Here is a 27,911-nt window from a genome sequence, read left to right as displayed (position 1 = left end):
TTTTGAAATTGGTCCAGTATTGCGAGAGAACGCTGCAAGATAACAAGCTGTAATGAAGCCGCTCGGGGCAGCTCCTCACCGGTGTTTTTGCCACTGACGGGCTCAGATTGTTATTAAAGTCATTCTGGAAAGTATCTACGGAGAAATTAAACCTTTTTCTTTACCTTCTGCTTCATACTTTCTGGTTGTTATTGCGTGTCTCACTGTGGCTCGTTCTGGAGCATCTGGCATCACATCCACATTGCTGCAATCAGCTAAATAGTCAGCCATGACATTGAAAATCTTTTTTTTTTTCATCTGCAGCATTTTCCCTCAATCCTGGACCAATTGTCCCCACAAAATGCCACTTACGGCCACTTACGGCAAAGAGAAAGCTCCGAAAGGATCAGATCAATCACATGTATGCTCAGAGGAATAGCCAATCAGAGACGAGGAGTTACCCTGCATCTGCTCCATTATACATTCAATGAACAACAATCTGTTGATTGATTTGTGCGAAATATTTAAAGGGATTGTTCGGCTTTTCTCAAGTGGGGTTGTATGAGGTGCTCATCCATAGTCAGTGTATTACCTGGAGCAGATGGCGGTCGGGACGACCCCGATTTGGAGAATCAGACGGGAGTCGCAGCACGGGAGCAAAGCAATGCAGCTATATTTGGAATATTTTCACGGCTTTACCTTCTACCTCAGACAGCCCTCGATGAGGAGGAACTGAAGCCGTTCTATCCATCTATGCTCTCTTCAGAGGCACCAGACTCCTTTGACAGAAAGAGTTGTTGGTCTTCCACTGCCTCGATCTGTCATCTATCGCTTTAATATCTACATGAAAGAGTGAAATAAACAACAATCTGTTATTTTATGATATAAAGATGAATAAATAGCAATTGGTTGAAATGAACACAAAAATAAAACTAGCCTGGAGCAGGAAATAGATTCTGCTGCTGGCAGTCGAGCTACGAGAGAGAGAGAGAGAGAGAGAGAGAGAGAGAGAGAGAGACGTACCACATCGACAAGTGCAGACACTGAAGATAAACAGAAGTCAATGCAGCTTTATTCTTGTTGTAGAAACAGTAAACTACCTCATTCTATAGAACTATACACGTTGACTCAGCTGCCATCTTCATCACTCCCAGTGATATTTGGTACGATCGCTCCAATGTTCCAGACGGCGTGTGCTCGGCAAACCAAACTGGATAATTATCACGTCTTCTCGAGTTTGCTTCGAGTGGGAGTTAAAGTGAAGGGCTTCAATATGGGCCCGATGGAGTTCAACAGAAGTCCCAGTGTACGAACATTCCTTTGGCTGTGCTTTACCCAGCGTGTCGCTGTGTGGCTCTGCTCTTCCAGACTGAACTCGAAGCACAAGACGGACGGACAAAAGGCGTCGGGCGCCTCGCCGTCCCCGGGCACCAACGCTCCGGCCGCGTGGCACAACGGGGACCACACCCAGCGGAGCCGCAACGGCAAGGCCGGCAGACTCAACCACGGCGAGGGCGAGAAAGGGCACGATGTATGTAATCTCCTCTATTTTGCTCCCACACCCTCCCCCCCCCCCCCTCCTCACCCACGCCAACGATATACAGTATCTGCCACAGTCTCTACCAATGAGTTTGATCTTGCTCCCTTTTTTTGTGTTGGTTGACATGAATTCTCACCTTGTTTTGATATTGAAAGATTTTCTTTCATTCTGTTATCAGTTATTCCTCGCTGGTAGGCCAGTTTATATTATTACTCTTATTCTTTTTGACGTGTGAAAGACACTCCTGTCCTGTGTATACAAAACGTGCCGCTCCTGCTGCTTTGTTTCTGGTTCTCTTTGACTCCTCTGCCATCTTGTTTTTCCTTTCGTTTTTTTTCCTGTTGTTTGCCGGTAACAGAGGTAGGGAGCAAAGACAAGAGAGGTTCTAGTGGTTTCTTCAGCCAACAAGCGCATACTCGGGTGGAAATATGAACCGCACACATTTCCAAATGAATGTGTTGTTTCTGCAGAGCGGGTGCCTGCTAAGGCATGATAGAGATAAAAAGGAAGTTGAGCCAGGGACAGGTATGACGACTTCAGACATTTGCTCCCCCACAAAGGTCCATGCCCGTGAAGAAATATGACAGAAAAATGTGTCTATTGGGAATGATAACCTCCAAGTTTTACTGTAGATAAAGTGGTAATTAGCCAACGCTGCAAGAGTCACAATTACACGTCTGAGGGCGCTTCAAAGTGACAGCAGTCTGCGATTTCTCCTGCAACTGACAAATCCAATTACTTATGGAAAGTCTTGATCCGAGCATGCAAAAAGTATTTGTTGCAAGGTACAGCTGGGCCGTATGCAAGATTTAAAATGCCTAAATAAAAGAGGACTATCAAACAGGACAATTATATTGCTTTTAGTCTTATAACGCATTTAATGGATATTAAAGTCACAGTTAAAGGGAAATCAGAGCATCTTTAGTTCCTGTAATGTGACATATTTCCACAGGAAACGGAATATTACAATAGTTAAAAGAAGGATTTAAATCAAATTATAAAAGGATAAGGGTTAATTTAGTCATTGATTTCCAAACACACACCTCCTCTTTAGATATTGCACTGCTAGCTACCTACAAGTTAACAGTCTTGTGATGGGCGGGTTCGTTATTTTTTCCCAAATCACATTTGATTTAATATATTTACGTAACCGCCGAGTTCAAGATGAGTCATCGAAAACACTTGAATATTTTATTCATTTTATTTTATTTATTATTTATTTTATTATAATATTTTAGTCCAGCAGAGAGCAGCAGAGACCTGCCAGCACGAAAAGAAACGACAGTGTTGTCACGAGGGAGCCGCCTTCTTTCTTCAAATGCGTCACACATCCATCAGAAACACAGAATGTGACTCAATTTAGAATCAACAGCACACGCTAAATCACTTTCCTTTGAACAAATAGTCTTCATTTGATCATGACACAGTTAATGTGTGTTGTATTTCACTGGATTTCAATCTGATTTCTTTTATGTAGGCATTTTATATCTCCCACAGAAACGATGTTGTGTTGATGAATTAAAGTTACGACACAGGGTGGACCCTCTGAGTAATAACACCTGAAAATAAACCTCCACATATTGTCCACAATAGGCTCCAGGAGTGTTATAAATCATATTTATTCCCCTCTACGTGTTTAATGTGGAACTGCTCCGTGTTTGTTTTGGCTCTTTTGAAAGTAAGCCTCTCTGTTTGTCTCTGATTACCTAGAAGACACTGAGTTTTAAATCCATTCCTGCTATAATGGAAGCAACCTTGCGATTCCATACGGTAAATGGATCACCGGAGCTACGGCAGGATGACGGCCGATTATGTTGAGAGCGAAACAAAAGACACTTAGACTGTAGGGATCGCTTGTGAAACCATCTGTCTCTGTTGAATGCGCTTCCAAATGGGACAAAAGGGACGTCTTCTATTTTCTCCTCCAGCTTGCATGTGTCTCTGAGGTCTTATCTGGTCTTTCTCTCTCTCTTTCTCTCTCTGCTGATTTCATTCATTACTGTTTCTTTTTTTTTCTTATCAAAAGTATTAAGTGGTATTTACCCATGAATAAATGCCCAAATCTTTCTGTCTCGTTTATATAAAAAGCACTCAAATGCTTTGGAACCGGACCAAGTAGGTTAACTGGGTATGTGTAATAGTTTCTTCTTGTCAATACAGTTGTCTTTCTTCTCAAGCACATGCTCTGCTCAGTGATAGACCCTCTTCTCCTCCAGGCGTCCCGACAGCTCCTGCCAAACCACCAGGAGTTAAACACACGCTCCTCTCTACTGTTTTACTCTGCCACGTCCACGTGCATGCTGCCCCTATCGGTGGCAGTGTCTCCTCTGTCCCTGCCGTTTGTTTCTACTCCATCTGCTCAGGCCAGTGGAGAATGGCAAGGGAGGCCTTCTTTGATCACGTCCATTCAGTTGGGATGTGGCGAGAGCGGAGCGTTTAATTGGCTCGCCCGTTTCATAAGCAGACATCTTTGTAGCGTAAGGCGATGTTGCCATTCTTGTTAATCTCCACCAAAAGCTAAAATACTTCTTTCATGATAATCCCCAAACCGAAATCTCCGCTCGGGGATGGTCATGTGTGACAGATCCTGGGTCCCACTGAAGTTTGACTTTACTGCAGCAGTTGTGTGGTTTAGCAAATGTTCTGTACAGCAGCTCTGGTTGTGTATATATATATATATCATCTCAGTTTGTGTTCCTGTAGTCGTCCTCTAGCCCCGTTTTGGAACGGTCTCATCCGCGACATGGGGGACACTCCCGGACGCTTCCCGTAGAAAAGCCTGTGCACTGCTCTCTATCGGAGGTGGAGAAGTTAAGCAAGACATGCGTTTGCTGAAAAAACTGAAAATATTTTCATGAAAGCATAAATCTCATCTTCGTGCAGCGTGTACGAGTTTGCTTTTAAGGGTGAAATGGGCTCCTTGCTGCTCCATTTGACCAATGGGGGCAAAACAAAAAAACTCAACTTCCCACCAATCGTAGATAAAGTGGACGTTTACAGGAGACTCGACTGATGTATCCATCTGTTGTACCATTTTCTTTATTTTAAATAAAAACTCACAAAACAACCTCGTCAAACCCACGGTCAGTACTCGTACACAGCAGTAAACATGCTAGCAGATGCTAGCTCCTGTCATGTGACCCTCACCTTGCGGGTCATGGTGGTCTGTTGGGAGCCTCCCGGGTGTTTACTGCTCTCTGGTCCATCTCGGCTGCGTTGCAACAGAAGACGCAGCACTGAAACATTGACACAAAGACGAGATTGATCTTTCATCTGAAGTGCTTTCCGATACATGTGTTGAGGCCCGTGCGGCTGGTTTGGTAAATGCATGAGCTGAACCTCCCTAAATCTGATAAAGAGCAGCGCACAGAAGGGAAGCGTCCAGGACTCTCTCCTACACAGTGAATGAGCCGGTCCCAAACTGGGCCAGTCGTCCTCTTGCTCATTGTTAATGGATGTCTTCAAACACTTCAAACACACGTACATGGACTCTTGAAAAATAACTTGGACAACTCACACATGTATTAACATGATTGTTATTTTAAAGGGACCCAAGCCATTTTGAGCGTAAGCTCCTCCCTCCCGTTGACGTTAACAGTTTGAACAGCGGATTTGACAAAGCTCCTTGGGCTCTCTCTCCCGCTCACCGTACCTGTGTTTACAGTGATACATCAGTCAAAGAGATTGCCTGGAAGAAAGCTGTCCTACAGTACAGAGTAGAGAAGTGGTGCTATACTGAAGAAGACCAGGGCCAAAATGTGACTGGGGTCCCTTTCAAATGTGCTGACTCTCCAGTTGTCCATCTTAGCAGTGACCGCCCCTCTAACACTCTTCTGCCCTTCCTCCTCCTCCTCTTCCTCTCATACCTGTTCATCCGTGTCATGTGTGACTCACGTCTCACTTCTTGTTGTCCCGGCCTTTTTCTTCCCACGTATCTGCCAGCTCTGCATGTCCTCCTCCCTCCCCGCCCTCCTCCTCCTCCTCCCCCTCCCTTTCTCCTATAGCTATACTCTACTCGACATGGATGTCCACTAATATGATAATTAACTCTATCCACTTACCTCTATCACCCCCCCCACCCCCCTTCCCCTCCCGTTTTGATACAAATATGGCTGCATTTGTACAAGCGAAAAAGACAAAGCAAATCATGTAGTTTATAGATTTCATCCTTTGTTTTAGTTTGATTTGAATTGCATCTGGATTTTTATTTTTGTTTTGTTTTCTCCCCTCTATTTTCTTTGTACTTTTTGGACACAGTATGTAGCTTTGATACTAAAAGAGGTCATTGTCTTTTTCCCATTTCGCTGCGGAGAACATTCCTTTCTCCTTTTTTCTTTTTTTCTTTCTTTCCTTTTTTTTGTTGATATTGCATACGTGTCACTGATTGAAATGGAAGGTAGGTAACGCTTTGCCTACGCACGTGATCTTTATGCAGATGAGAATGTGACAAGCACCCTAGCCTGAGTGACGTCAATGTTTCTCTCTCTCTCTCTCTCTCTCTCTCTCTCTCTCTCTCTCTCTCTCTGTCTCTCTCTGTTATTTACCAAATCTCTAACCAAATTGATTTTACTTCATCAATTATGATTGGATTACGTAGAGCTCTGGTTTTTCTCTTTCCTCCTTAACTTCATTCTGAAGTCCAATATCCCGCTCTATCTTCCAGGTCCATTTCTTTCTCCAGTTTTGTTTTCTTTCTGTTTTGGTAGAATGCATTCCTGTTTGTCCAGCATCTCTCTGTCTGTTGGTGAATTAGTACATCCGTCTTATGATTTTCACCATATTGATTTCCACGACTGTTTCTAACAACTTGTCATAAGCACCAGTGGTTGTGTGTCTTCTCATCATACCGCTTAGTTGTCTTCTCTCTAGTGGAGAGCGGCTCTTCTTTCTGCATCGGCCAGTCGGTGCGTTTGTTGTTCCTCAGATCACGAAGCCGTTCAGACTGCACATTGTAATGCATGCGTGAGAGAGAGAGACAGCTGTATGTGGTTTCAAACAAAAAACGGCTGTTGGAGATTGACTCTCTTTTTATGACCTGCTTACAATGAGCAGTGTATAACTGTGCATCACAAGTCTCAGCCCCTGACTCCCACTGAAGCACTCGTCCAGTTTCTATTTTTGTTGAATGCTTAAAATAGAGGTTGGGAATATGTTTTAACTCACCTTCTACCAAACACAGATCATAGGATAAGGCTGGCTTTACTCATTACATCTTTTTTCTCACTATGAGCAAATCCCTTTAAAAAGACCTAAATCAGCATTGGTTTGTTGCTCAGTCAATACTTTCTGACTTTGCTACTATTAGCAATATAAGTTCCCACTGAAGATGTACAATTTTAAAAAGGGGTCACAAATATGTACGGTAGTTTTATTATTAACCAAGACTATGAGTCTACAGCTAGTGGCTCAGTAAAGCTAAACAAAGCGGTCCTTAGAGCTAAAATGCTAAGTCAGCATGCTAACATGTTCAAAATGAGAATGCTAACATGCTGATGTTACGCAGGTATAATGCTCACCATGTTACAACATCAGCTAATTCGCAATAACCACAAAATGCAGCTGAGGCTGATGGGGAAGTCATTAGTTGTGCAGGTATTTGGTCATAAACCAAAATATTGAAGAAAATGAATTTAACCTGATGCTGGCTAGACCAGAGGACCACTAACGTCAGAGGGTTTCATGAATGTCTGTATTAAACTACATGGCAAGTCATCCAATAGTTGTTGAGATATTTCAGTCCGGTCCAAAATTGGAGCAGACGAGCGACACTTCCATCCATAGAGCCAAGCTATCTGCTCCAGGTAAGGCTCTATATATATTCCATAAACATCTGGGCACTGTAGTTTTTTAGCAAACGTCACTCAAACTGAAGTAAATAGTGCATTCGTTAGGAACTATTTTCACCTGTGGATTTATACACATTTGGTATATTGTTTCAAAATAAACTACAGAACCCATGCTCATGCTAACCAATAAGAGAAATAGAGAATATTGCCCGCCTTATCCTTTAAGACAGTGGTCATTTTGAAAGCTGCTAGCTTCAAGGTAATTGAGTCCTTTCGTGAGTCTAAAAGTAGCTTTTCACTTTAAAATCCCAAAGGATCAAATCACATTTTTAATCAGTTAGATGCGATTTTACTGACCTTTCACTGACCACATGCTTTTCTGGGGTTTTAACATTAGTCACTCACCCAAACAATTCCCTTTGAATGCCATGAAATGTGGTTGAACCCAAGCCAATCTCAGTGCAAGGCTCACTGCTGTTATATGTAGCGACAGCTTCCTGGAACTACGTTAACAGAAGAGTTGGCTGTTGTGTAAACAGGTGCCCTGTATCAGGGAGCCTGTGAGCACAAACACAAATACCCAGTAGAAGCCAAGGCCGTTACTGCAGCCTGTAAACGTGTCGGGCAGTATAATAACACCTGCCCTGCGGTAGATACTACATGGAGAGAAAAATGGTGAAGAAAATACCTCAAACTCTCGCCAGCCAGTTGCTCTCTGATGTTTAGGAAGGTGGCTGGGCCCAGAGGATTTACTCTCTGTGTGAGGGATTCCCTGCACATTGTGGTTTTCCTCTTTGCTTTTGAGTTATTTTCCATTGATTTCCATGCATTGTCTCATGAGTCACTGGCAGGGAAGGGTTTTGTGTCTTTTTCTCTTGCATTTTGTGAATCTAATGATGCACTTATGTTGCCCCACTTTTCCCTTTTCTTCATACCTTACCTACTAAAGGAGGGAATACCACTTTATTGGTAAGTGGATGTTAACCAGAAGGGAGTTAAACAAGAGTAACCATTACAAAAAAAACAAAGAAAATGGGTCGCTGTTCACATCTCAGCAATTGTCTTCAGGAAAAAAAAAATCCAGAAAGAGAAAAATTGAGTAGCAGACGATTTGTTTTCTGATTCGATTGATTCAATAATTGTGATCTTTATTTTGTTCCTTCCATTTCTGTGATGTTCCGTCAAGTTGTCTTCTCTTTCTGTTTTGTTTCATTTTTTTAACCATTACTAAAAAAAAGAAAAGAATAAAATAAACTGAAGTCCTCTTTTTCTACTCTACAAAATCTGTAGCTCTGTACTTTCTGCCTTTGCTCTTTAACTTATTTGGTTCACAGTTTTGTTTAAATTTTTTTCCCTCTCTTCCTCCTAGTTTTTTTGTTTGTTTTTGCGATTATGATTTCTTCAACTCATTATGGTTTTGCATGCCAAGTATTGCATGCGCTGCACCATAGAGGACTATCTATAAGCCATATGGAGAAAACCTAGACCTTTTTCTTTTCGATGTTTACCTTCTTTTGGCAAGTACACCGTAGCGCTCAATCACCAACCTGGAAACACTCTAATGCTCTTTTTGTCCTTTTTTTCTTTTTTTGTTTTCTTTCTTCTTCTTTTCTTTTCTTTTTTTTCCTTTGTTGGTCATCATTTCTTTCTCCAGAAGCTCCGTCTGCTGACCGCTAGCTCTGCAGGCATCCAGTCCACTCTGCTGAGAGAGCACAGGCTCCACAGCGCCCCCAGCAGGAGCCAAGCGGGACAGATGTGCGCGTCAGGAGAGGCTGGGAGTGTGGATGGGAGGAACACAGCTGTGGGGAGCTCCGTCACCCAGGCGACAGGGAGGAGAGGGAGCCAGAGAGGCCAGAATAAGACCTCCCGCTCCCCTGCTCACAGCAGCGACTCGGCCCACTCCCAGCACAACCCCACCCACAGAGGGAGGAACTCTCGTCGTCAGAGAAAGTAAGTTTGTCTCTCGCCGCACGACTTCCCCCATCTTTTCACTTCAGCTGCGCCACTGAGAGACAACCATTTAACATCTGCTGCGTTACACTTCCCCAGGACAAAAGGTGGCCGCTCTTCCAAGCGCCACCACCGCTCCAGTCGGGGTCAGGCACACCACCGGAGCCCGTCGGCGTCTCCGGGACGCCACCCACACGCATCGTCGGGCAGGAAGAAAGAGGAGTCCCGGAGCAAGCCCAACCTCCGGCAGCGCAGCAGCTCCTGGAGCAGCGGGCACTCGTCCTCGCGCTCCGCCTCCAGGGACAGGGGCCCCAGCAAGGCCAAGTCCCCACACAACAGACAGAACAACTCCAGGTGAGACCTCCTTTCTCTGTCACACTCTTCTTTCTACTGTGCTCCGCTGTCGCTGTTCTGATGGCGTCCTGTGTGTCGCGCAGAGAGAAGGACAGCCCCAACCGCTCCGACACCGACAGCCGAGCTCGCCGCCGCTCACGCAGCTACTCGCCCATTCGCAAGAGGAGAAGAGATTCGCCCAGCTTCATGGAGGCTCGCAGGATCACCAGGTAACGCAGCAGTCCAGCATCATAAACCTCCAGATGTGTTGTAAAGATTATTTATCTGCTCATACATATTTTCCCCCCCACAACTCATCTGCTGTGTGGACTTTCTTCCAGCAGAACACAGAGTAACGCGTCTCCAACGAGACAGTTTGTTTGTGTTGAATTTTATTTTCAGCTTTCATACGTCTGGAAATAACAGCACTCTAACGTGACACACTTTTTGCCGGAGGTAAGTTACGCTCTGCAGTTAAAACGTTTCCCATCATTTAACCGGAGCGCACTCACGCCGGAGCAAACGGCGCTCTTCTACCGCCGCAAATTACTACAATGACAAGCAAAAGGAAATAAAGCGAGGGGAATTTGTTCCTGCTTTTAATTCACAAGTGGAAATTGTAAGAACCACATTCAGATCCATTTAATCCTTTACAGAGCAGAAATGAAATACTGCATGCATTAGCCAATGAGGTGTTTACATAGGGTGTAGGTTAGGGGGACACTATGAAGTCAAACAGAGAATAGTATGTCCTGTTTTCCTCAATTAATATCATGTAATTATACAAAACAAGATATTAGAATTCTTTGTAAATCGCTGCAATGTTAATGCAATAAGCCTATAACAGTGTTATGTCCTTTACCTCCTTAATCAGAGGATTGACGGTCAAGTCTGACTTTGGAGAATACTAACTCGACATAAAAACAGATAAAAGGATTTCTTGTTGTTGTTTCTTTACTCTGAACTTTCTTTTCAGCCCTGATCGGCACCTGCAGGATGTAGTTTGTGGTGCCGTTGAACTGTATTGTGTTTCACCGGCAGGTGTTTCAATGCATTCATATCAATGCGACTGAATAACAGAAACACGCCTCTAAGGAAATACAGTTCAACAGCATCACAACCTACAGCCCGCAAAATGACCATGAAGTTCTCTAAAACAGTCTCAACAAACACTGAACATTAGAAGCCTCATGAATGGGTTATTCATTTAGGATTCATGAGGTACTTTTAACTTGCTGTACCTAATAAACTGGTGGCCAAGTGCACGTAACAAAAAAGGCACAAAACGGATACAAAAAGTATGATAACAAAGGCAGACACATCTGTATTGATTTATTAAGCTTTCTTGATCTGCTGATTTGTTTGTGTGGTATTCACGTCGCCTCTCTACCCTCTTACAGAAGCGTTAATAGACATGGCTCAAATGTGTGTACCTTGTCATCTCTCACTCCAGTCCTTAAGGTCCTGCCTCACAAGACGGACCGGATGCTGTTGAACTGAGCCGCTGCAGGCTAGTTACCCCTGTAACAGTTGCCGCGCAGCAGGATCCGAGTAGTCCGACTCCTGAAGCTGAACAGCAAACCATCCGAGCTCCCCCTGAGTAAACCTGGCCTCCTCCTGGTTTCTTCTTCTTCTTCTTCTTCTGTCCTCTTTCTGCTGCTACTTCATTCAAATTGACACAAAGAAACTCACACCAGCTCGAAAGCGACGCACCCCTCTGCGGTTCTGCACTAATGTTGTAACGCGGGGAGATTAAAACGCTACCAAGGTTTATTTTAGTGGATATCTCGATCGCGCAGGCTGTGGATTCCCAAGGCAGACGCAGAAGACAAAAAGCGTCGGCTGCGTTATCTGCACGCCGCTGAAATGACACGGTGAAACACACCTTGTAGCAGCGGGGATACCTTGATAGTGTTTATCTCTCCCCGCACTGTTGGCTCCACCATTTCTCTGGGTGTTGGCCTCCACTGAGAAGACAAGGTTCTTTAGGAAACTAACAGCTAATTACCTTACAGGAAGCACTTCCAGGGTGGCGATTAACAAGGCAATTTATGCTTAAGCTTCAACTAACGACATGCATTTCTCTGCAAAGTGTGTGTGTGTGTGTGTGTGATTAAACAGCTTGGACTATTTGTTTTTAACCCGTGTAGCTGCTCTCTTTCAGATCCACTTCTGTAGTCTAACACTGATCTGCTCTCAACCAACTAAATCTTGTCTTAACACATCATGTGTTTAACATCAGTGCCAGACAAAGGCCATGACTTTGACAAACTGGTCTGGTGTCTGGTCTAACGCTCCATCCTCCCCCTCTCTCCTCTCCCCCTCTCTCCATCCTCCCCCTCTCTCCTCTCCCCCTCTCTCCATCCTCCCCCTCTCTCCATCCTCCCCCTCTCTCCTCTCCCCCTCTCTCCATCCTCCCCCTCTCTCCTCTCCCCAGTGCTCGGAAGCGGCCAATCCCGTACTACCGGCCCAGCCCTTCGTCATCCAGCTACGACAGCAGCCCGTCGCGGTCCAGCCGCAGCCGCAGCTACAGCAGCTACAGCCGCAGCCGGAGCCACAGTCGGAGCCACAGCAGAAGCCGGAGCCGGAGCTGGAGCCGCAGCCAGAGCCGGAGCTGGAGCCGCAGCAAGAGTCGCTCCCGCAGCCACCACAGCTACTACAGCCGCAGCAGCTACGACAGCCCCGGCTTCTGAGCGCCACACACAAACAGGAGTCCCGTTACATGTTACTGTGCTCTGGTTCAGTCGTGATCTTTACCAAGCCCTCCTCGGAGCCGTACGCTGTCCGGTCCGGGGGCCCCGAACTCCTCGACTCGAGACCATTATCTCTCTCCAAACACAGAGCCCGGATCAAACAGGAGAAATAGCACATTACTATGAAATTGGCCGTCACTGTTCATGTCTTCACGTAAACAAGGTGTTAAATGGAAATGGTTCACCGCCCGTCGCAAAATTAATTTTGGTAGAGCCCAAAGAACAAATCTCGCCGTATGTTAGCACTTTCTTTCTCTTCTTCCACAACGCAACCAAAAATTAATCCATTAAAAAAAACTATACACTATATAAATACATATATATATATCCTTACAATAGGAGCTGAGTAGAAGACAAAAAGAGGAAAACATTGACGGCTTGCTGTACATTTCAGTTTGTTTCCCCTCATCATGTACTCGTCTCCCCAAAAACTTCCGTTCCATCGAAGCACAGAGATCAACAGAGGTTCGAACAAAGGAGAGGTCGGCTGATGAAATAGGGAGAAGAAGGAAAAAAAATGTTTTTTAATGATAAAAATTGTATTGTATAGGTTTGTCTGTATAGATGTAAAGTCTCTTAAGTTCCGGCTTTGTAAACTATGCACTGTATATTCCATCTCGTTGGAGGAGGTTTGTTTAGCATGATGCATCAGGAGAGACTTGCTGCTGGAAGGAGAGTACCTGGCCCAAATGAACGGTGCCAGGGTGCATCTGTGCTCCCCGCTGGCCTATACAGTAAGTCAGCCACCTGCATACACAGGGGGATGGGTAGGGAGGGGGGGGGGGGGGGGCGGGGACTATTTATTATGTAATTTTACTCTTCCCTGTTTAAATAATCATGTTGATTCTGCTAACCTTGACTTTATGAGAGAGGGAGTGTGTGAGTGTGTGTGTGTGTGTGTGCGCGCACGCAGGTGTGCGTGTACCTCCTCTGCAATGACCAGTGAGGAAATGATTGACATGTACACCACTGTAGCCGGCACCGATGCGGCTGCTGTGTGGTACTGTACAGGAAAAACTGTCTGCAAAAAGTCTCCATGCACACATTTGTGTAGACCACAGCTATTTATGATTCTACTGTATTTACTTGTTTATTTATTGGGTTATTTATGATCTAATTTATTACCATTTATTCATCATTGTTTTTGCCACGAGCAGTAAAGCAGTTGGATCACGCTTTTAAGGATGCGATTGTGATGCAAATGTGTTCCCATTTTGAAAGCTCGACTGTACGTGTCCATGTTTCACACGTAATGGGTCCGTCATTGTGGCGAGGGCTCGCCGTCGCTCTCGGATTAGTGAGCAGGGTGAAGATGCACCGCTGTGTGTTTTTAAATGCTCTGATTGTAGCCAGTGGAACGGAGTCTTCGCCCACAGTTACTCCCACGACCGCCATTATGGCTCCCCCGGTCCGTTGTAGTGGATACATTTTCTCACACGCCACAGTGGCTCTGCCTGTATTGAGGAGCGAAGGATCAGCCTCGAAACAGAACCAAACAACGTCTCCCTGTGTGGAGCTGAGAGTCCATTGTCGTACTCTATTGTATGTCTCCAGCCACCACATATTCTAGTCCCTCGTATAATGGGCCACAACATGTTTCCCGTCCCCTGGTGACCAGCTTCTGGAGGAAAATATATGTGATGTAACACCTGGCATAGCAGAGACACCAGCAGGCTCTGTAATACCTACTCTGTCTACAGCTTCAGTAGTGCGGTAAACTAACTGGCGATACAATCAGGGATCACCCTTAAGTCTTCCTTTCCATTCGTCTGGCCTCATGTCACTCACACAGTGTTGCATTCCCAGTGGAACCAGAGCTAACCCAACTATGATACCCTGCAAACCTCTTAATTTATTCCAAGTATAGCATTGCCCCTTTGGTTCTACAAGTCATTTCTTTGTAATGTACAAGTTATTATACCTGACAATAAACAGAAACAAATGGGGAAGTAATTATGCTCTCGTGTTGTTCTTTCTCCTTCTAACTTCAGGCGCAGTGATACGATGTTGAGCAGGCCTTGTGCGTATATTTCCCTACAGATGGTGCTGGTGAGAACTTTCTGGTCCTTGATACTCACGTAGGACAACTTCAAATATCTGTATGGGCGAGAATGTTCTCCACTAAAACCAGTACTGAGAGAGGGCGTGTTCTATTCTGGGGACTGTGCACATATCAACACACTGATACTGATGACATCTGCACAGTATATCACAGCAGAAGCATGCGGTGTTGACAACACGCATGCTTCTGCTCTCATGCTCCCACTGTCAAATCCTCGAGTGTTTGAGGGCTCTCTCGCAGACACTTTGAGCCCTTTCGAAACACCTTCCGTTAAGTCTGGATTTCTGCAGACTTTGCCTTTGGGAATTACCCACAATTCATAGCAATGTGACGTTATACCCACGTTAAACACCAGTGGAAGCGTGGAAGCCAGAGACATAAAAATGGTAAACAATGGTAAACAAACACATGGTTGTTCAGGTATTAAGGATTAAAGATGGAACATAAAAACGCATGGATGCAGAAACTATATATTACACGATATATTACACTTTATAAATGATCTTATTAATCATCGACAACTCTTTAATAATTGGTTTGTAAAATATATAATACTTCATTTACAAATGGGGAATCCATCATTTATAAAGTATGAAAACACAATAATGAAGCACATAATAGACGGGCTTATGAATCAAGAATAAAACATTTATAACTGTGATGAACTGCATACTAATGAATTATTAATGTAGGAACAATGCTTTATCAATGATGAATTAAGTGTTTACTTATACTTAACTAATGCTTCATAGTGTGTAGTTATTATAAAGTGGAACCGCTTTTCTTTTTACATTTCACTCAGCAAGTACAGCTCAATACTGCACGTTCAGAGCGTGTGACTTTGTGATGGACATGTATCACTAACCAATGTCTAATCTGAACAAAGCACCGCCCAGCTTCACCATGACATCCCCGTATTGTCACGTTACAGGCACTGAAAGCCTTTTCATGTTTGCCTCTCTAACTTCACTGCTGCTTCTTTTCACATCAAGTGATGAGAGCACCGGGATCCCGGGTGAAGAACAAGCAGAGGGGAGACGAGCAGGAGAGCTGACTCACTCCGGTGTGGGGGCTTTGGTGGTGCAGAGGAGCAGTGAATCATCTGAAGCCTTTTTGAATATTTGCTCAATTTGATGTCATTACCGCCCCAGTGATCGTCAGTCCCATCATCAGCACCCTCCCAGAGACTCCAGACTACAGGCAGGGGAGCGATACAGGAGGCAGACCCGGAGCCGAGGGGCATTCGAGGTCAAAACCCAGTGAGACTGAATAAACAGAAGGCCTGCCAATGTTCAGCTTGGGCAGAAAACACAGAGATGGACTTTTAGATCGCAGAAAGGAACCATTTGTCTGAATACATGGGGAGATGTGCTGGTTTTCTTCAAGGGTTAATAAAGGGCTCGAAGAAGCGTGAAGAAGAACTATCGACGTTGGTGTTGGATCGCTGAGAACAGAATCTGCTGGGAGAGAGTGTGTGGGCTCCAATCGACGCCGACTGAGTGATCGATACATTAACTGTCCGTGCACAGAAAGTCTCGGTTGAGCCTACACACGAGAAGATGAAGATGACAGCAGAGGTTGTATTCAAGTCATTTCTATTGTTTATTAGAAATGGATCACGTTTCAACCCAAGCAGTACGAGTTATTTCTTGTTGTGTTTTTACCTTCAATGTGCCATGCATACAAAATCAAGTGTCCATCCGTCAGTGCCCAATAGAGTTTATATTTGTAAGGGATTGATATCAAAGTCTTTTTCCCCCTGTGCAATTAATATTCACAGATATGTACATTCAAATTAGTCAGCCTCAAATATCAAGCATCCTTGCGAAAAAGAAACCAACATTAAAAGTAAAAAGTTACAAAGAACTTCAAATGAAACAATATATTTCTCTTTTAAAATAGAATGAATAACTATTCGGCTAACATGAGTTAGGTTCCTTGAGGGCAGTGAACACGCTGTGAACCACTGCACTGATGTGTGATCACCTTTCAAAGCAAGCATTTGCCTTTTAAGAAACATCAGGATTCATTCTGGAAACATCAGGATTCATTCTGGAAACATCAGGATTCATTCTGGAAACCTGATGAACGAAAGTCCAACAGCCTCTTCTTGCTAGCTGGCTGTTAGCTCGTTGCTAACTTAGTCTGCGGCTTGGTGCTGGGTAGGTGGGTAGCGCACAGTGGTTTGATCAGTTTGCTGCTGTGGCTGGAAATGAGGTTGTTGAGAGTGAATGTAAGAAATTTGAGCAAAAAACTGTAGTTAGTAGATATAATAAAAGTGTTTAATAATTCATAATTCATAATTCATAATTAGTCATAATCATAAGGGTTTTGGGAATGCATAATTAAGATAAACATAAAGTGATGTAGGAATAGTAGCTAAAAGACATGAAGCTTCTGCCAAGTTGCAGAAGGTTAACTTTCACACTGAAGGATTATCATAGAAGGGATTAAAACGTAACTGACGGTCATTGAATGTGTTAGTAAACTCAGGGACAGAAAGGCAGACAGGCGAATACACTCCTGGAAGTTAGCCAATAGGAATCGGGATAAACGGAAGAGGAGGTGTTTCGAACAGATGTGGGTGGTTTAATTTAAAGCCTTTTTCTCTCTCGCGTGATGGCCCTCGGACGACGGACGTGTTTTTCACCTGAGGAGCTGAGTAGAGTTTTTTGCAAATGGGGTTTTATTGTTTTAATATTTCATAGGAGTATGTACTCCAATGTTTAACTGTAATCGTACTTGCATCAGTGGAATTAAATTCCTTATAATTGTAAATCAGTTTCGGTAACGTTTTTAGCGCCATGTGACTGAAATGCTATCAGTCCACGTGTGCTGGCCTGCTCCACTTTCATTGTGAGGAGATTTCTCCCTCCACATGAACCACAACTATAAAGTTGCCGACTATAAAACAAAAGCAATGAGCTGAAAGATACATTTCATTCTTTTTAAACATCCAGAGCTGAGGGGAACTGCAGAGGGAGAATTTGTCACTACAAGTGACTCCTTTCACAATAAACATTCATTTGATTGATTGTTAATACAAAAAATGTTGATTAAAGCAGCTTTAACTGAACATTACATGATATACCTGCTTACTCAGTTACAGCAGCTGTCTCACAGTCTCAGTGGCACTTCAAACATCTTATTTCCTACCAAAGATACCAAACTTATGTATTCTTTAGGTCTGAGGGTAAATGATTACGCTCCCTTCTGAACAGTATTTGATGATTTGTCACTTTCTAACTCTCCTCTTGAACAATACCCTTCACCCAGTGGTTTCCTAGGAGCTGAGAAGTCCAACACAGCTCCAGGTGGCCCGACACACAGCAGTACGTGCTGATCTGGATGATTTAGTAGGCAGTTCCTTTGCAAATGTATCAAAAACACAGCTATCCTGCACTGCGGTCCGCGTTTAATTGAGTGAATGTAACGTGATATGTTGCAGCAAAGTGCTGTCCCATTGGTGTCTACACTATTTCAAGCCCTTGCAGCCTCTCACACTCATCATGTCACATTTACCAGGTGATGTCGGGACACTGGGATTGGGCCGTGGTTTAAGTGTTAGACGGCGCTTTGTGACACATGGTGTTCCCTGACGACGCCAAAACATGTTCAATTGTGGGTTCGGGACATTATATTTTACAACATTTGTAAAAGTTCTAATGTCTTTGGATCCTACTCTATTCACTTTGGGTTGAAGACGGGTCCTTAAATAGATGGGGTCCCTATAGGTCCCCACAGTTGGACCCTCTTTAAAAAAGACGTTGAGCGATTGGGATGTGACCACACACACCAACGCTTTCTGTCAGACGGTTTTAATCATAAGTGGACTATTATACTGACAGACCGACTGTCTGTGGAGGACTGTGAACCCTCTGACTCACAGCGTAGCTGGATCCTATGAGTGCAGGCTGACAGGGTATGCAGGGCCCATTCCCGAAAGCAGAACATCTCATGAGAGTGCCAGTGCGACGCTGGTATAGGAACACATCTGTGACATACAATCATGCCACGCAGCAGCAATAGCAGGCTGTCAGCGGCTTTGAGAAATAACCGCTTGTTAAGTTTCGGACATTAATAACATGAGGGCTTGCCGAAAAACATCACAGAGCTGAATGTGAGCTGAATACTTTGGATTCAGTGTACACCAAGTAGTTTGTCTCCTCAGCTCCTACACTGCATCCTCCCTCCTTAGTGCCATTATTTCACCTCGTGACCTCAGGATGAATCTGGAAACTTGGTGAAGTAATATGACACCAAAGTTGTTTGGCTTTCAAACCTTTTAATGGTGTGATTCTGTGTCTGTCTGTGTGTTACTCAGGACGGTTTCAACAGTGCACTGAGCGGCTGTTACTGGGGAGGGCCTTCCTGTTGGATTCCATTACAGTGCAACGTCTGCCACAAATAGATATGCTAGTACTTTCCGAAAATGTTTCGGGGGTGTGAGCGTGAGGGGGCTTGAGTCAGAAGGGAGGGCCCTGTTGACTGGGGTGGTGTCAGCCTGTGTATAAGAGCTCTCAGCTGAGACAGAGAGCACGTCTGGAAAACACTTTCAGAGAGACCAAAGGATCCAGCAGCTCTCCGTTACAGCAACACTCCTCCGCCGCCACGCAACGACAGCAGCCATGAACGAGAGACGTATTCCGTTCACCCTGCTAAGCACCGCGAGCTGGGACCCATTCCGTGACTGGCAGCAGAGCCGCATCTTCGATCAGACCTTCGGCATGCCGGCCCTGCACGAGGACTTCGCCACATTCCCCAGCACCCACTGGCCGGGATACCTGCGGCCTTCCGTCATGACCCCGGACATGGGCGCCATGAGCACCATGGGCCCCATGATGCCCCACGCCCCTGTGATGTACCCAGCGCCCATGATGGCCCAGCAGGCCCGTGCCCTGACCCGCCAGATGAGCACCGGCATGTCGGAGATCAAGCAGACCCAAGACAGCTGGAAGGTGTCCCTGGATGTCAACCACTTCTCACCTGAGGAGCTGGTGGTGAAGACCAAGGACGGCGTGGTGGAAATCACTGGTGAGCACTGCCCCCCCCCCCCCCCCCCCTCACCGATCATCTGTTTGTACTGTACTGTCACCTAGTGCATGCCGATTCAAGTCGCCCAGTATTTTCATAACCTCATACACTAAAAACCTGAGGTGTTGAAGGTAATTTCCTGTCAGGGAAAGTCAGTCTTTAATTTGGACCACTCAATCTAACAGCAAAGTGATAACATCTAAAGATCTGCTTAGATACACGCGTAGATAACAGAATGCCTCACTTGGTGGACTTCGGTTTGTCTCTCTCCTGGATAGGAGAAAGTACAGGTCTGGGGAATAAGACTCAAGATAAAAAGGCAGGACACATCTTTTTTTTTTTTGCGAGGTCAAGCACAAGGCAGATGCATTGTTGCAGAGTTACATAATATGTTGGAACAATATCCTGAGGGCGGGGGGCTTTTGGCCTCACGCCTGCTAGATGCGAAACAACACACAATTCACAGATGAACACGGTGCAGAAACTGGTTCATTAAATAGCTGGTTTCACTTTTTGTCGTGAATTGTTCCCATTGTGTCCACGCTTGTGAAGGACCAAAGCTAAATGCGCAAACCTGAGGAGAATGTGTGTTGAAAGGATCGCTGTAAGAGCTTAAAGCTCTCTGAGGCCTTGAGCCCCTCTTTCCTCCGAGCCGGTCTCGGCCTCTCTGTCTGCCATTTTATTAAGAATTATGCTCTTATAGTAGAGGATTTAGCCGTGACTCACCCAGTGTGTCTGCTACTTTAAAAGGACTGCTGGATCTTGTCCAGGTTCAGGGTCCTAGGCCGGATCATGGCCACTACCTCCCTGCCGAGAGACTGGGCATAGTCAGGAACAGATAAACAAAGCAGAGGGCCTAGTCCAAGTGGAATTTGCCACCTCATGGTTCTCATATGTCGCCTCGGAACACGGATGTCTTTGATGTTTAAAGATGATATCACTCGGTGAAGCTTAGTGGCTTTAGTGAGGAGTTTTGTATAGAAACCAAAGTGCAACCTCTTGATGCAATTGTCAGTCCTTTTCATTCATACTTAGAACGAAGCACCCTCTGGGAAGATGAAAGAGAGCAGACTTAGCCCAGCCACACTCACACTGGTGGTGTCGTCCTGTTGGAAAGGGGACAGCTCCCTGAGGACAACAACCTTTATCGGGCCCGTTGTCATAACAAACATTTGACTATCTTTAGTGCCAACATTGTCCTGGTGAAGACGGGTATGGCTGTGACTTCACATCCTTCACAAACCAAAAATAGCAGAGTCATTGTACTGTTTGCAGGAGTCACTAATACACATACAGTACAGTGGTACTGATAAATAAACAAGTCATTGAAGTATTCACTTTCTTGCTGAGAAGATTGATACTACTCGTGTGCAGTAAATAAGGAGCTAGCATGCTGCCAGGAGATAGTTAGCTTAACTTGGCACGAAGACTAGAAGGGCCCGACTATTTCTTGGCAAGGCACTGTGACTCTCTGGAGTCCTCGTGAGGTTGCCTGACATGTCGTAAGCCAAGAAATTGTCCGGTACATAACCCCACATAAGCTACAAACTAACAATAGGTATAAAGCTAGAGCCAGGAGCTGGTTTAGCTTAGCATAAAGACTGGAGACCAGGGGAAACAGCTAGCTTGGCTCTGTTTTTTGTGGCATACTTGAATTGATCCATAATTATTGATATCATTTACACCTGCTTTTACTGCTATAACAAGAAAAAGACAAATTAAACATGGTGTGAATGTTAAGAGTCCGCAAAATCCTTCACCTAGTTTTGTTTGTTGAAAACCTGCAATAAAACTTGATTTTAAGCAAGTTATAGGAATTACAGAATTGCTCCACCATAATGTATTATTTCAGGTGCAACTCCTTAAAGTGAACGTATCTTTCATATTAGTGCCACTTTTCTGTGTCCTCAGGCAAGCATGAAGAGAGGAAGGATGAGCACGGCTTTGTGTCCAGAAGCTTCACCAGGAAATACACGTAAGTAGCTCAATGTTTGAACTGATCATGGTCAAAGAATAAGCTTGAAGAGTAATTGAAATGTCACCCAAATCAGTTATATTTTTACACGTTTGGGCGTTTGTGGTCCAGTTGATGAAAGGAAGCTGCTGGCCATGGCAACATGTCAACAGCTCACTTCAAAAGTAACAGATTTCTTATTATAATGGGTTTGTGGTGGCTGTTTGGTGGCGGCTTTGGATTGAATTTTCACAGAGGGAATGCATTTGTCTGGCTGGATTCAGAGCCCTGTGATTCTCTCGCTGTGGTTTTTGATGCTGTGAGTCTCTTTAGTTGTGGTTTAGTCCGGCCTGTAGAGGGCTGGCTGCTGCTGATAGCTGAATTTCATGCTCTGAAAAGCAGCAGAAGCAGCAGCAGCAGCAGCAGCCTCCACCTCCCCTAGTGTTCATCCATCCTTCATAGGGCTCTGCTGCCATCCAGGGGCCACAACGCACACTGAGCTGCACTTTGAATCCGATTTTACCCAAGGATGACTCAGGCATTAATATTTCAGTCAGTCTGTGTTTAAGTAGGGGCAGTAATGCTTCCCAAGTCCCAAGTCTGGGGCACTTTGTAAATCTACTGGAGTGATTTCTTCAAAGCTAACTGTGTCCTATTGCTCCCCTCCAGCCTCCCCTCTTCAGCTAACGTTGAGAAGGTGGCCTCCTCCCTGTCCCCCGAGGGGGTGCTGACCGTGGAGGCTCCTTTGATCCGACCGGCCATCGAGTCCTCAGAGACCACGATACCTGTCAACGTGGAAAGCAAAGGTTGCGTGGTGAAGAAGTAGGAAGAGAAGCGGCCCGCGGTGTCTCCCCCTACACACACACAGTCACAGATATTCAAATACTCACTTTTACGACAACAAACTGCTTGTAGAAAGGTGAAGAAGCGGCTTAGCTCTCCTCCCAAAGCAGCTGCTTGTTCACATGCCAGAGAGGAAAGCAAGGGATTGCCCTTGCTTTCCTCTCCTCCCCACCGTCTCTGGTAATGAGCCAACCCAGTGCTCTGTGTAAACACATCTGCAGTAGCGCCATATGCCTGCTCTTTCTGCCGTAATTACACTCTTCATCTGAATGTAGGAAATCTCAGCTTAGCCCCCGCTCAAAGCTTTGTCTCTCCCTCGTTTACGCACCTCTCTCTCATTTCTATGGAGTTAACCCGCTTCATGCTGCCCCCACAGACACACGTGAAGACAGTCAAGAGGATTGTAAAAGCAGTGATCATGTGAATTAACCATACAACCACTTTGAGTGTGGAGATAATACCTGTCAGCGTACACACTGTGGGACTTGACTGGAAATGCACTGGTGTTATCTGCAAACTGTTCAGTCATGCAAACACAGAATAAAGAAGAAAAAAATGGCATTTTAAAGTCTCTTCTTTTGTTTTGAAAGTTACAAACTGTTTACATGCACACTGGTGACGTGACATCATGGAAGTGGCGTCCGAGCTGTTTGTGTTCTTCAGTCTGGAAACAGGAAGATTGTATGTGGCTAAATGGAAATGCTTGGCTTTTGGGTGTCGGGGAATCTTATGCTCAATTATTAATCTGATGGTCGTCCATGCAAAAGAGAGCAAGTGAAACATGTCAGCCCCCGTGAGTGATGCAGGCAGCCTAAGACAAACAAGATTCACAGCATCACTGCTGTGTTGTAAGCTGGCATTTAAGAGTGTAGCGCCCCCATCAGTCCATCTCATCCCCACACAGTGTTATAATGCACCAGCTCTCATTCAAAGTAGCAAAAGTGTCTGAAACATTTCTGAAACATTGTGTCCTTTATTAAGGACAGGTGGTAATTACACCACCTCGGTCAGGCCAGTCAGTATGAAATTAGCGCTTAAAAGGAGTTAATATCATAATGTCCACTACATTACACACATCCCAATATATTATGTGGTATTCAGCAGACCGGTGTATAACTTCATCCTGACAGGGATGTGATCCCTGATCTGTGGACTCGTGGGCCGGGTCTCTTCTCTCAGTCATGTATCTCAGTTGACATCTGAGATGGATGCAGCTGTGCATCTGCACTCGAAATGTGTCATAACGCCCAAAATTGCATAATCCCATCATACAGAATGTCTGTTGATGAATTATTCATTCCCATATAGATGCATAATTGATGGAGATTTGCTCTCTCTACTCTTGACTGAGCAAGGTCATTTAACACAATCGCAGCAGGCATGCATGGATGTTACAGGAGGAATGAGAATACTAGTCAGTGCGTTGGAGCCAAAAATGTTGATACTCTGAGTATAACCACGAATTATTTTGTTACTGATTTAGCTTTTGATACTTTTGATAGCCATACTATCTTCTCTATTCTATGTCAGTCTCTCGGTCCACCACAGACTGACATATCAGACTTAAATATCTCAACGTATTGACATTTTGAACAGACATTCATGGTCCCCAGAGGTTGAATCCTACTGACTTTGGGGAATTCCTCCATTTGGGATATTGTGTCTCAAAAGCAATTAGATGGATTGCCATGAAATTATAAACAGATGGTCAAGATCCCCAGGAAATGAATTAAAATAACTTTTGTGGTCCTCTGACTTTTCATATAGCGCCATCATTAGGTCAAAACTTAAATTTGTCCAACACTTTGATTTAAGACCAAATACCTGCTTCCCATCAGCCTTAGCTATACTTTGCGTTAACGCTAATTTGCTAACATTAGCATACAAAGAAGCTAAACTAGGATGGTAAACATGGCGAGCCACGATTGCATTTTCACTGTGAGCGTGTTAGCATGCTGACATTAGCATTTAGCTCAAAACACCACTGTGCCTAAGTACAGCCTCACAGAGCTGCTAGCATGGCTGGCATGTCTTTACATTTAAAGATGAAGTTTAAAAAAAAAGTGCTTATTTTAATTAAATTTAATTTGCATGTATTTTATATACTTGCATATAAAATTCCCATTTCGGATCAACTTAATTGAACCTAATCTGAACCGTGCAGGTAACGAAAGGTTATATTGTGTTATCAAAGGTGACACTCGAGACTAGGACACATATATGAAGGTAGAAAAACACATGGGCAGGGTATAAAGTAGAGTAGGGCCCTGTTGCTATCAATACACTGTACAGCGGCACGTATAGTGCATGATTTATTTATTCTTTATTAACGCTCAACTCCCTCCAGTTCAACATCCAGCCAAATGCAGGACGAAATGAAAGCAACACAACTAGTAACGGTCTGAATGGCCTGTGGTTTTCATCGCCTCCTCCTCCTCCCTGTCAACTTCCAGGCATTCATGTTGCGTGCCGGCCCACTAATGCACATACTCCAGTCTTGATTCCCAAGCTGCAGGGGAGATCTATTTCTAGAGCGCTCTCTGCTATGCACTGAGCCTCCAGCATGTTGTATACCTACACAGGGTAAATAGCAGACATGAACTGGTGCTTTTTTCCCCCCATTCTCTCAATGGTCCCAGACCTGTCGTGACTAATAGGCTGCTTAATGAGCTCAAATTAGATTTAAGACGTTTCTAATTCACCGTTGTTCTACTCACAAACGGTGAGTCTGAGAGTTTGACACATCTGTCATAACAGATGTCCATTAGCTGAACATTATACTCTAAATATTTGTATTTATACTGTATGTACTGTGTGCAGTGTGATATATCTAAAAAACCATGAGCTCAGTGGAAGCCATTCATGGCAGCCGGCAGCAGACACTGCCTTAAGAAAGCATTTCAACTTTTCCTCTTCCATGAGTCATCATTTCCTTCCAGTTTAATGCAGGCCTAAATTATTTACGCCAGTCCCCATCAATCCAGGAGCCAGCCAGTCCTTTAAACCGACTATCGACATCTCTACGTGTTTTCAGCTCGTGTTTATTAATAAATGATGTCACTGCAGTACGGATACGGAGCAAAGTCCAACACTGATAAAAGTGAAACAATAACGGGCGTGGAACGGGTGTGGCAGCAATTAATCATCCATAACAAGATGAATTTCACCATAAGAACATAATACAAATCAGTCCAACTATTTGACGTGCATTAGTAAGGCTTTTCACTAAAATACATACATATACATATATATATATATATATAGATATTAAATGTTACTAGCTGTAAAAGCACATATACATATGTAGTCCACATGGACAAAAGCACTTATATCTGCAGTAAATGTGTGGACTGAAGACCTCTGAGCAGAGCAGGTGGTGTGCTTATTTTCTGCTTAGCAACAGCTCAGGATTGGCTGGTGGCAACACCTTAGACAGGGGGTGTCGTCCAATCACATGCCCGAGCTTTGATTGCCTTGAAGCCAATTAGCACTCACCAGCTGTTCACTAATTAGTTCTCCCTTAGTGATTTAAGAGGTTCATTGGTCCAATTGTAGCTCTTGATTGACATCAATTTCCAGTTCCTGGCTTAATGAAATGTATTCCTTGCGCCCAAAGACGGTGTTTGTTTTGTTATTTCAGTGGACTTACCTGCATGGAAATGTTTATAATTATTGCGCAAATAGGCTGACAATGTAGAGAACAGTAGCACTGTGTTCACAAGTCTGATAATTTAACGAATGGATCATCAGCAGGAAAGAAGCGGCAGGTGTGTATGTTCACCTGTCTGTCTGACGCTGCAGGAGAGAGGTAATGCTTCACTCAGCTGACACTCTGGAAATGATACATGTTTGCGTTCACGTCATTACGGATAATGTCGTGGTAACGGTTATCAGAATTGTGTCTTTGCACAGTTAAAAAAGGTTGCGTTTACCTTAGTAATCACTAATTGAACCCACCTGGCGAACACTCAAACGTGACCCAAATCAAACACACCCACGTCGTTTGCGGCCCGCTGGGTCTGGCTAAATGCTAGCATGCTAAAATGCTCATTGACTCCGTCCACGCACCTTTTAGTGAGAGGTGTGTGTGGGGCTAAGTAAGTGCTAGTGTAAGGACTTTATGCTGTTTATACGGCCCCCATTAGGCTGACCTGGTGATGTTTTATTCTGCTGTTGGTTCTTGAAGAAGGGTCTGGTTATTTTACTTCTGTGGTTCTGTGGCTTGTTGCATGTCATTTTGTTTGTCTGAGTTGCATCTCTTTTTGTTAATTTTGTGAGGTATGAACGGGCTTCAAAGTGCCATAAATGGAAATACTTGTTGGTTTGGACATGAGGGGCTCATGTTGCTGATCCCAATGTAGCGTATACGTTGAAGTCTACTGCCATTTTATATGTCCTTTAATTTTACAGCAGCATATTATCATCTAGTACTCTTCCCACCTCTGCTAATTAGTGTACAGCAGCGAAAGGCTGCCAGCATGTTTGCAGCCTCTTACCTTCATTACCGATGAGGGCAGTCCATTTGTAACGGTGTATTCAGGACACAAATGCAACCACGACCCTTCTGTTACCTTCCCCACAAAAAGTGATTGCGTATTAAATATATATTTTCTGTGTAGAATAAATCAGGATTTGGAGTGCAAGAGAAGAACAGATCAGCTGTATTCAATATTTCCGGGATATCAATGAACCAACACTATCCCGTACAAAGGGGACCGTTTCTTCTGATAAAATGCAGTATTTTTCTAAGTGTAACTCTTCGCAATAGCTCTCAGGTTTCCACTTGCAGGTTAAATGTTTCTTTTGAGGAAGTCTTGAACTTCCAGCTGTTCTCGGCTGTTTTTCAGAGTCATTAGCCAGAGCCGAGTGACTCTTGAATGCCCTCGTCCTCGAGAGGGTATTAAACTACAAATGCTTCCCTACAGTGTTGGAAGGATAGTCCTACGTGAGCATGCTGTTACTTTTAAGACAGCATTAGCTAAGTGGAACCAAGTCGCCCAACAACAGTGATGGAAACCAAGTAGCCTACTGTATATACACGTACAATTCAGAGGTACTGCTACTTTACTTCCGTTTTATTCCTTCACTTTTATACTCCACTGCATATATTCCACAGCTGTGATTAGTTGTTACTCTGGATTTGACATGCAGAACGTTTGATCAGCTCGTAAAATGTGATTCATTACTTTTAGATTAAAGGCCTTGCTCTCCGACAGGCATTCATCGGCAACCTGCCTGGTCAGGTTGAGTCATGCAAAGATATGCAAGAATTTAGAATATGTCGGCACGCTGCATGTCCTGCAAAAAAACAGGAGAGAGAAAGAGATGGAGATGTCATCAAAGACCAGTCCGTCTAATCGGGAGAAAATAAGTAACAATACCCGTAAGAGACCATGAACCTATGAACTACCCAAAGGTTCAGAAAATTCACCAATTTCATATGTTAAAAAGCCCCGAAGTCACAATATATTCTATTTTTTTTACTCGATAATCAACTTTATATCTTTTGCACACAGGATAAAAAAAACGTCATATTTTCCTTTTGAGAGGGGCCGTTCTGCATAATCTGCCTTTTACTTTTGATAGCTGCACATTTAGCCGATGACACTTCAGTGGATCTACTCCACTAGAATTTTAAATGCTGGACTTGTAACAGTGTTTTTTTTATACCGTGGTA

At 44.2% G+C, this 27,911-nt stretch overlaps 2 protein-coding genes across 2 annotated transcripts in view; both read left to right on the top strand.

The window, feature by feature from the left end:
* Window positions 1-12,281, top strand: part of srrm3 (serine/arginine repetitive matrix 3) — a gene marked incomplete at both ends in the record, with an annotated part of 34,808 nt that extends 22,527 nt beyond the window's left edge. Inside the window, 5 exons of the mRNA XM_079283960.1 lie at window positions 1,348-1,510; window positions 8,960-9,255; window positions 9,355-9,609; window positions 9,693-9,818; window positions 12,026-12,281. Of these exons, the coding sequence (XP_079140086.1) occupies window positions 1,348-1,510; window positions 8,960-9,255; window positions 9,355-9,609; window positions 9,693-9,818; window positions 12,026-12,281 (1,096 nt within the window). The remainder of the gene's footprint in view (window positions 1-1,347; window positions 1,511-8,959; window positions 9,256-9,354; window positions 9,610-9,692; window positions 9,819-12,025) is intronic.
* Window positions 12,282-18,900: 6,619 nt separating this feature from the next.
* On the top strand, window positions 18,901-22,795 carry hspb1 (heat shock protein, alpha-crystallin-related, 1). The gene is made up of 3 exons (XM_079283799.1): window positions 18,901-19,437; window positions 21,349-21,412; window positions 22,061-22,795. The coding sequence occupies exons 1-3, from the start codon at window positions 19,032-19,034 to the stop codon at window positions 22,215-22,217; spliced, it is 627 nt and encodes a 208-aa protein (XP_079139925.1). The 5' UTR covers window positions 18,901-19,031; the 3' UTR covers window positions 22,218-22,795.
* The last annotated feature ends 5,116 nt before the right edge of the window (window positions 22,796-27,911 follow it).

This window comes from Melanostigma gelatinosum (assembly GCF_949748355.1).
Source record: "Melanostigma gelatinosum genome assembly, chromosome: 14".
Classification (NCBI taxonomy): domain Eukaryota; kingdom Metazoa; phylum Chordata; class Actinopteri; order Perciformes; family Zoarcidae; genus Melanostigma; species Melanostigma gelatinosum.
Note: the sequence above shows the minus strand (reverse complement) of the source record. Positions and strands in the feature narration are given on the sequence as shown.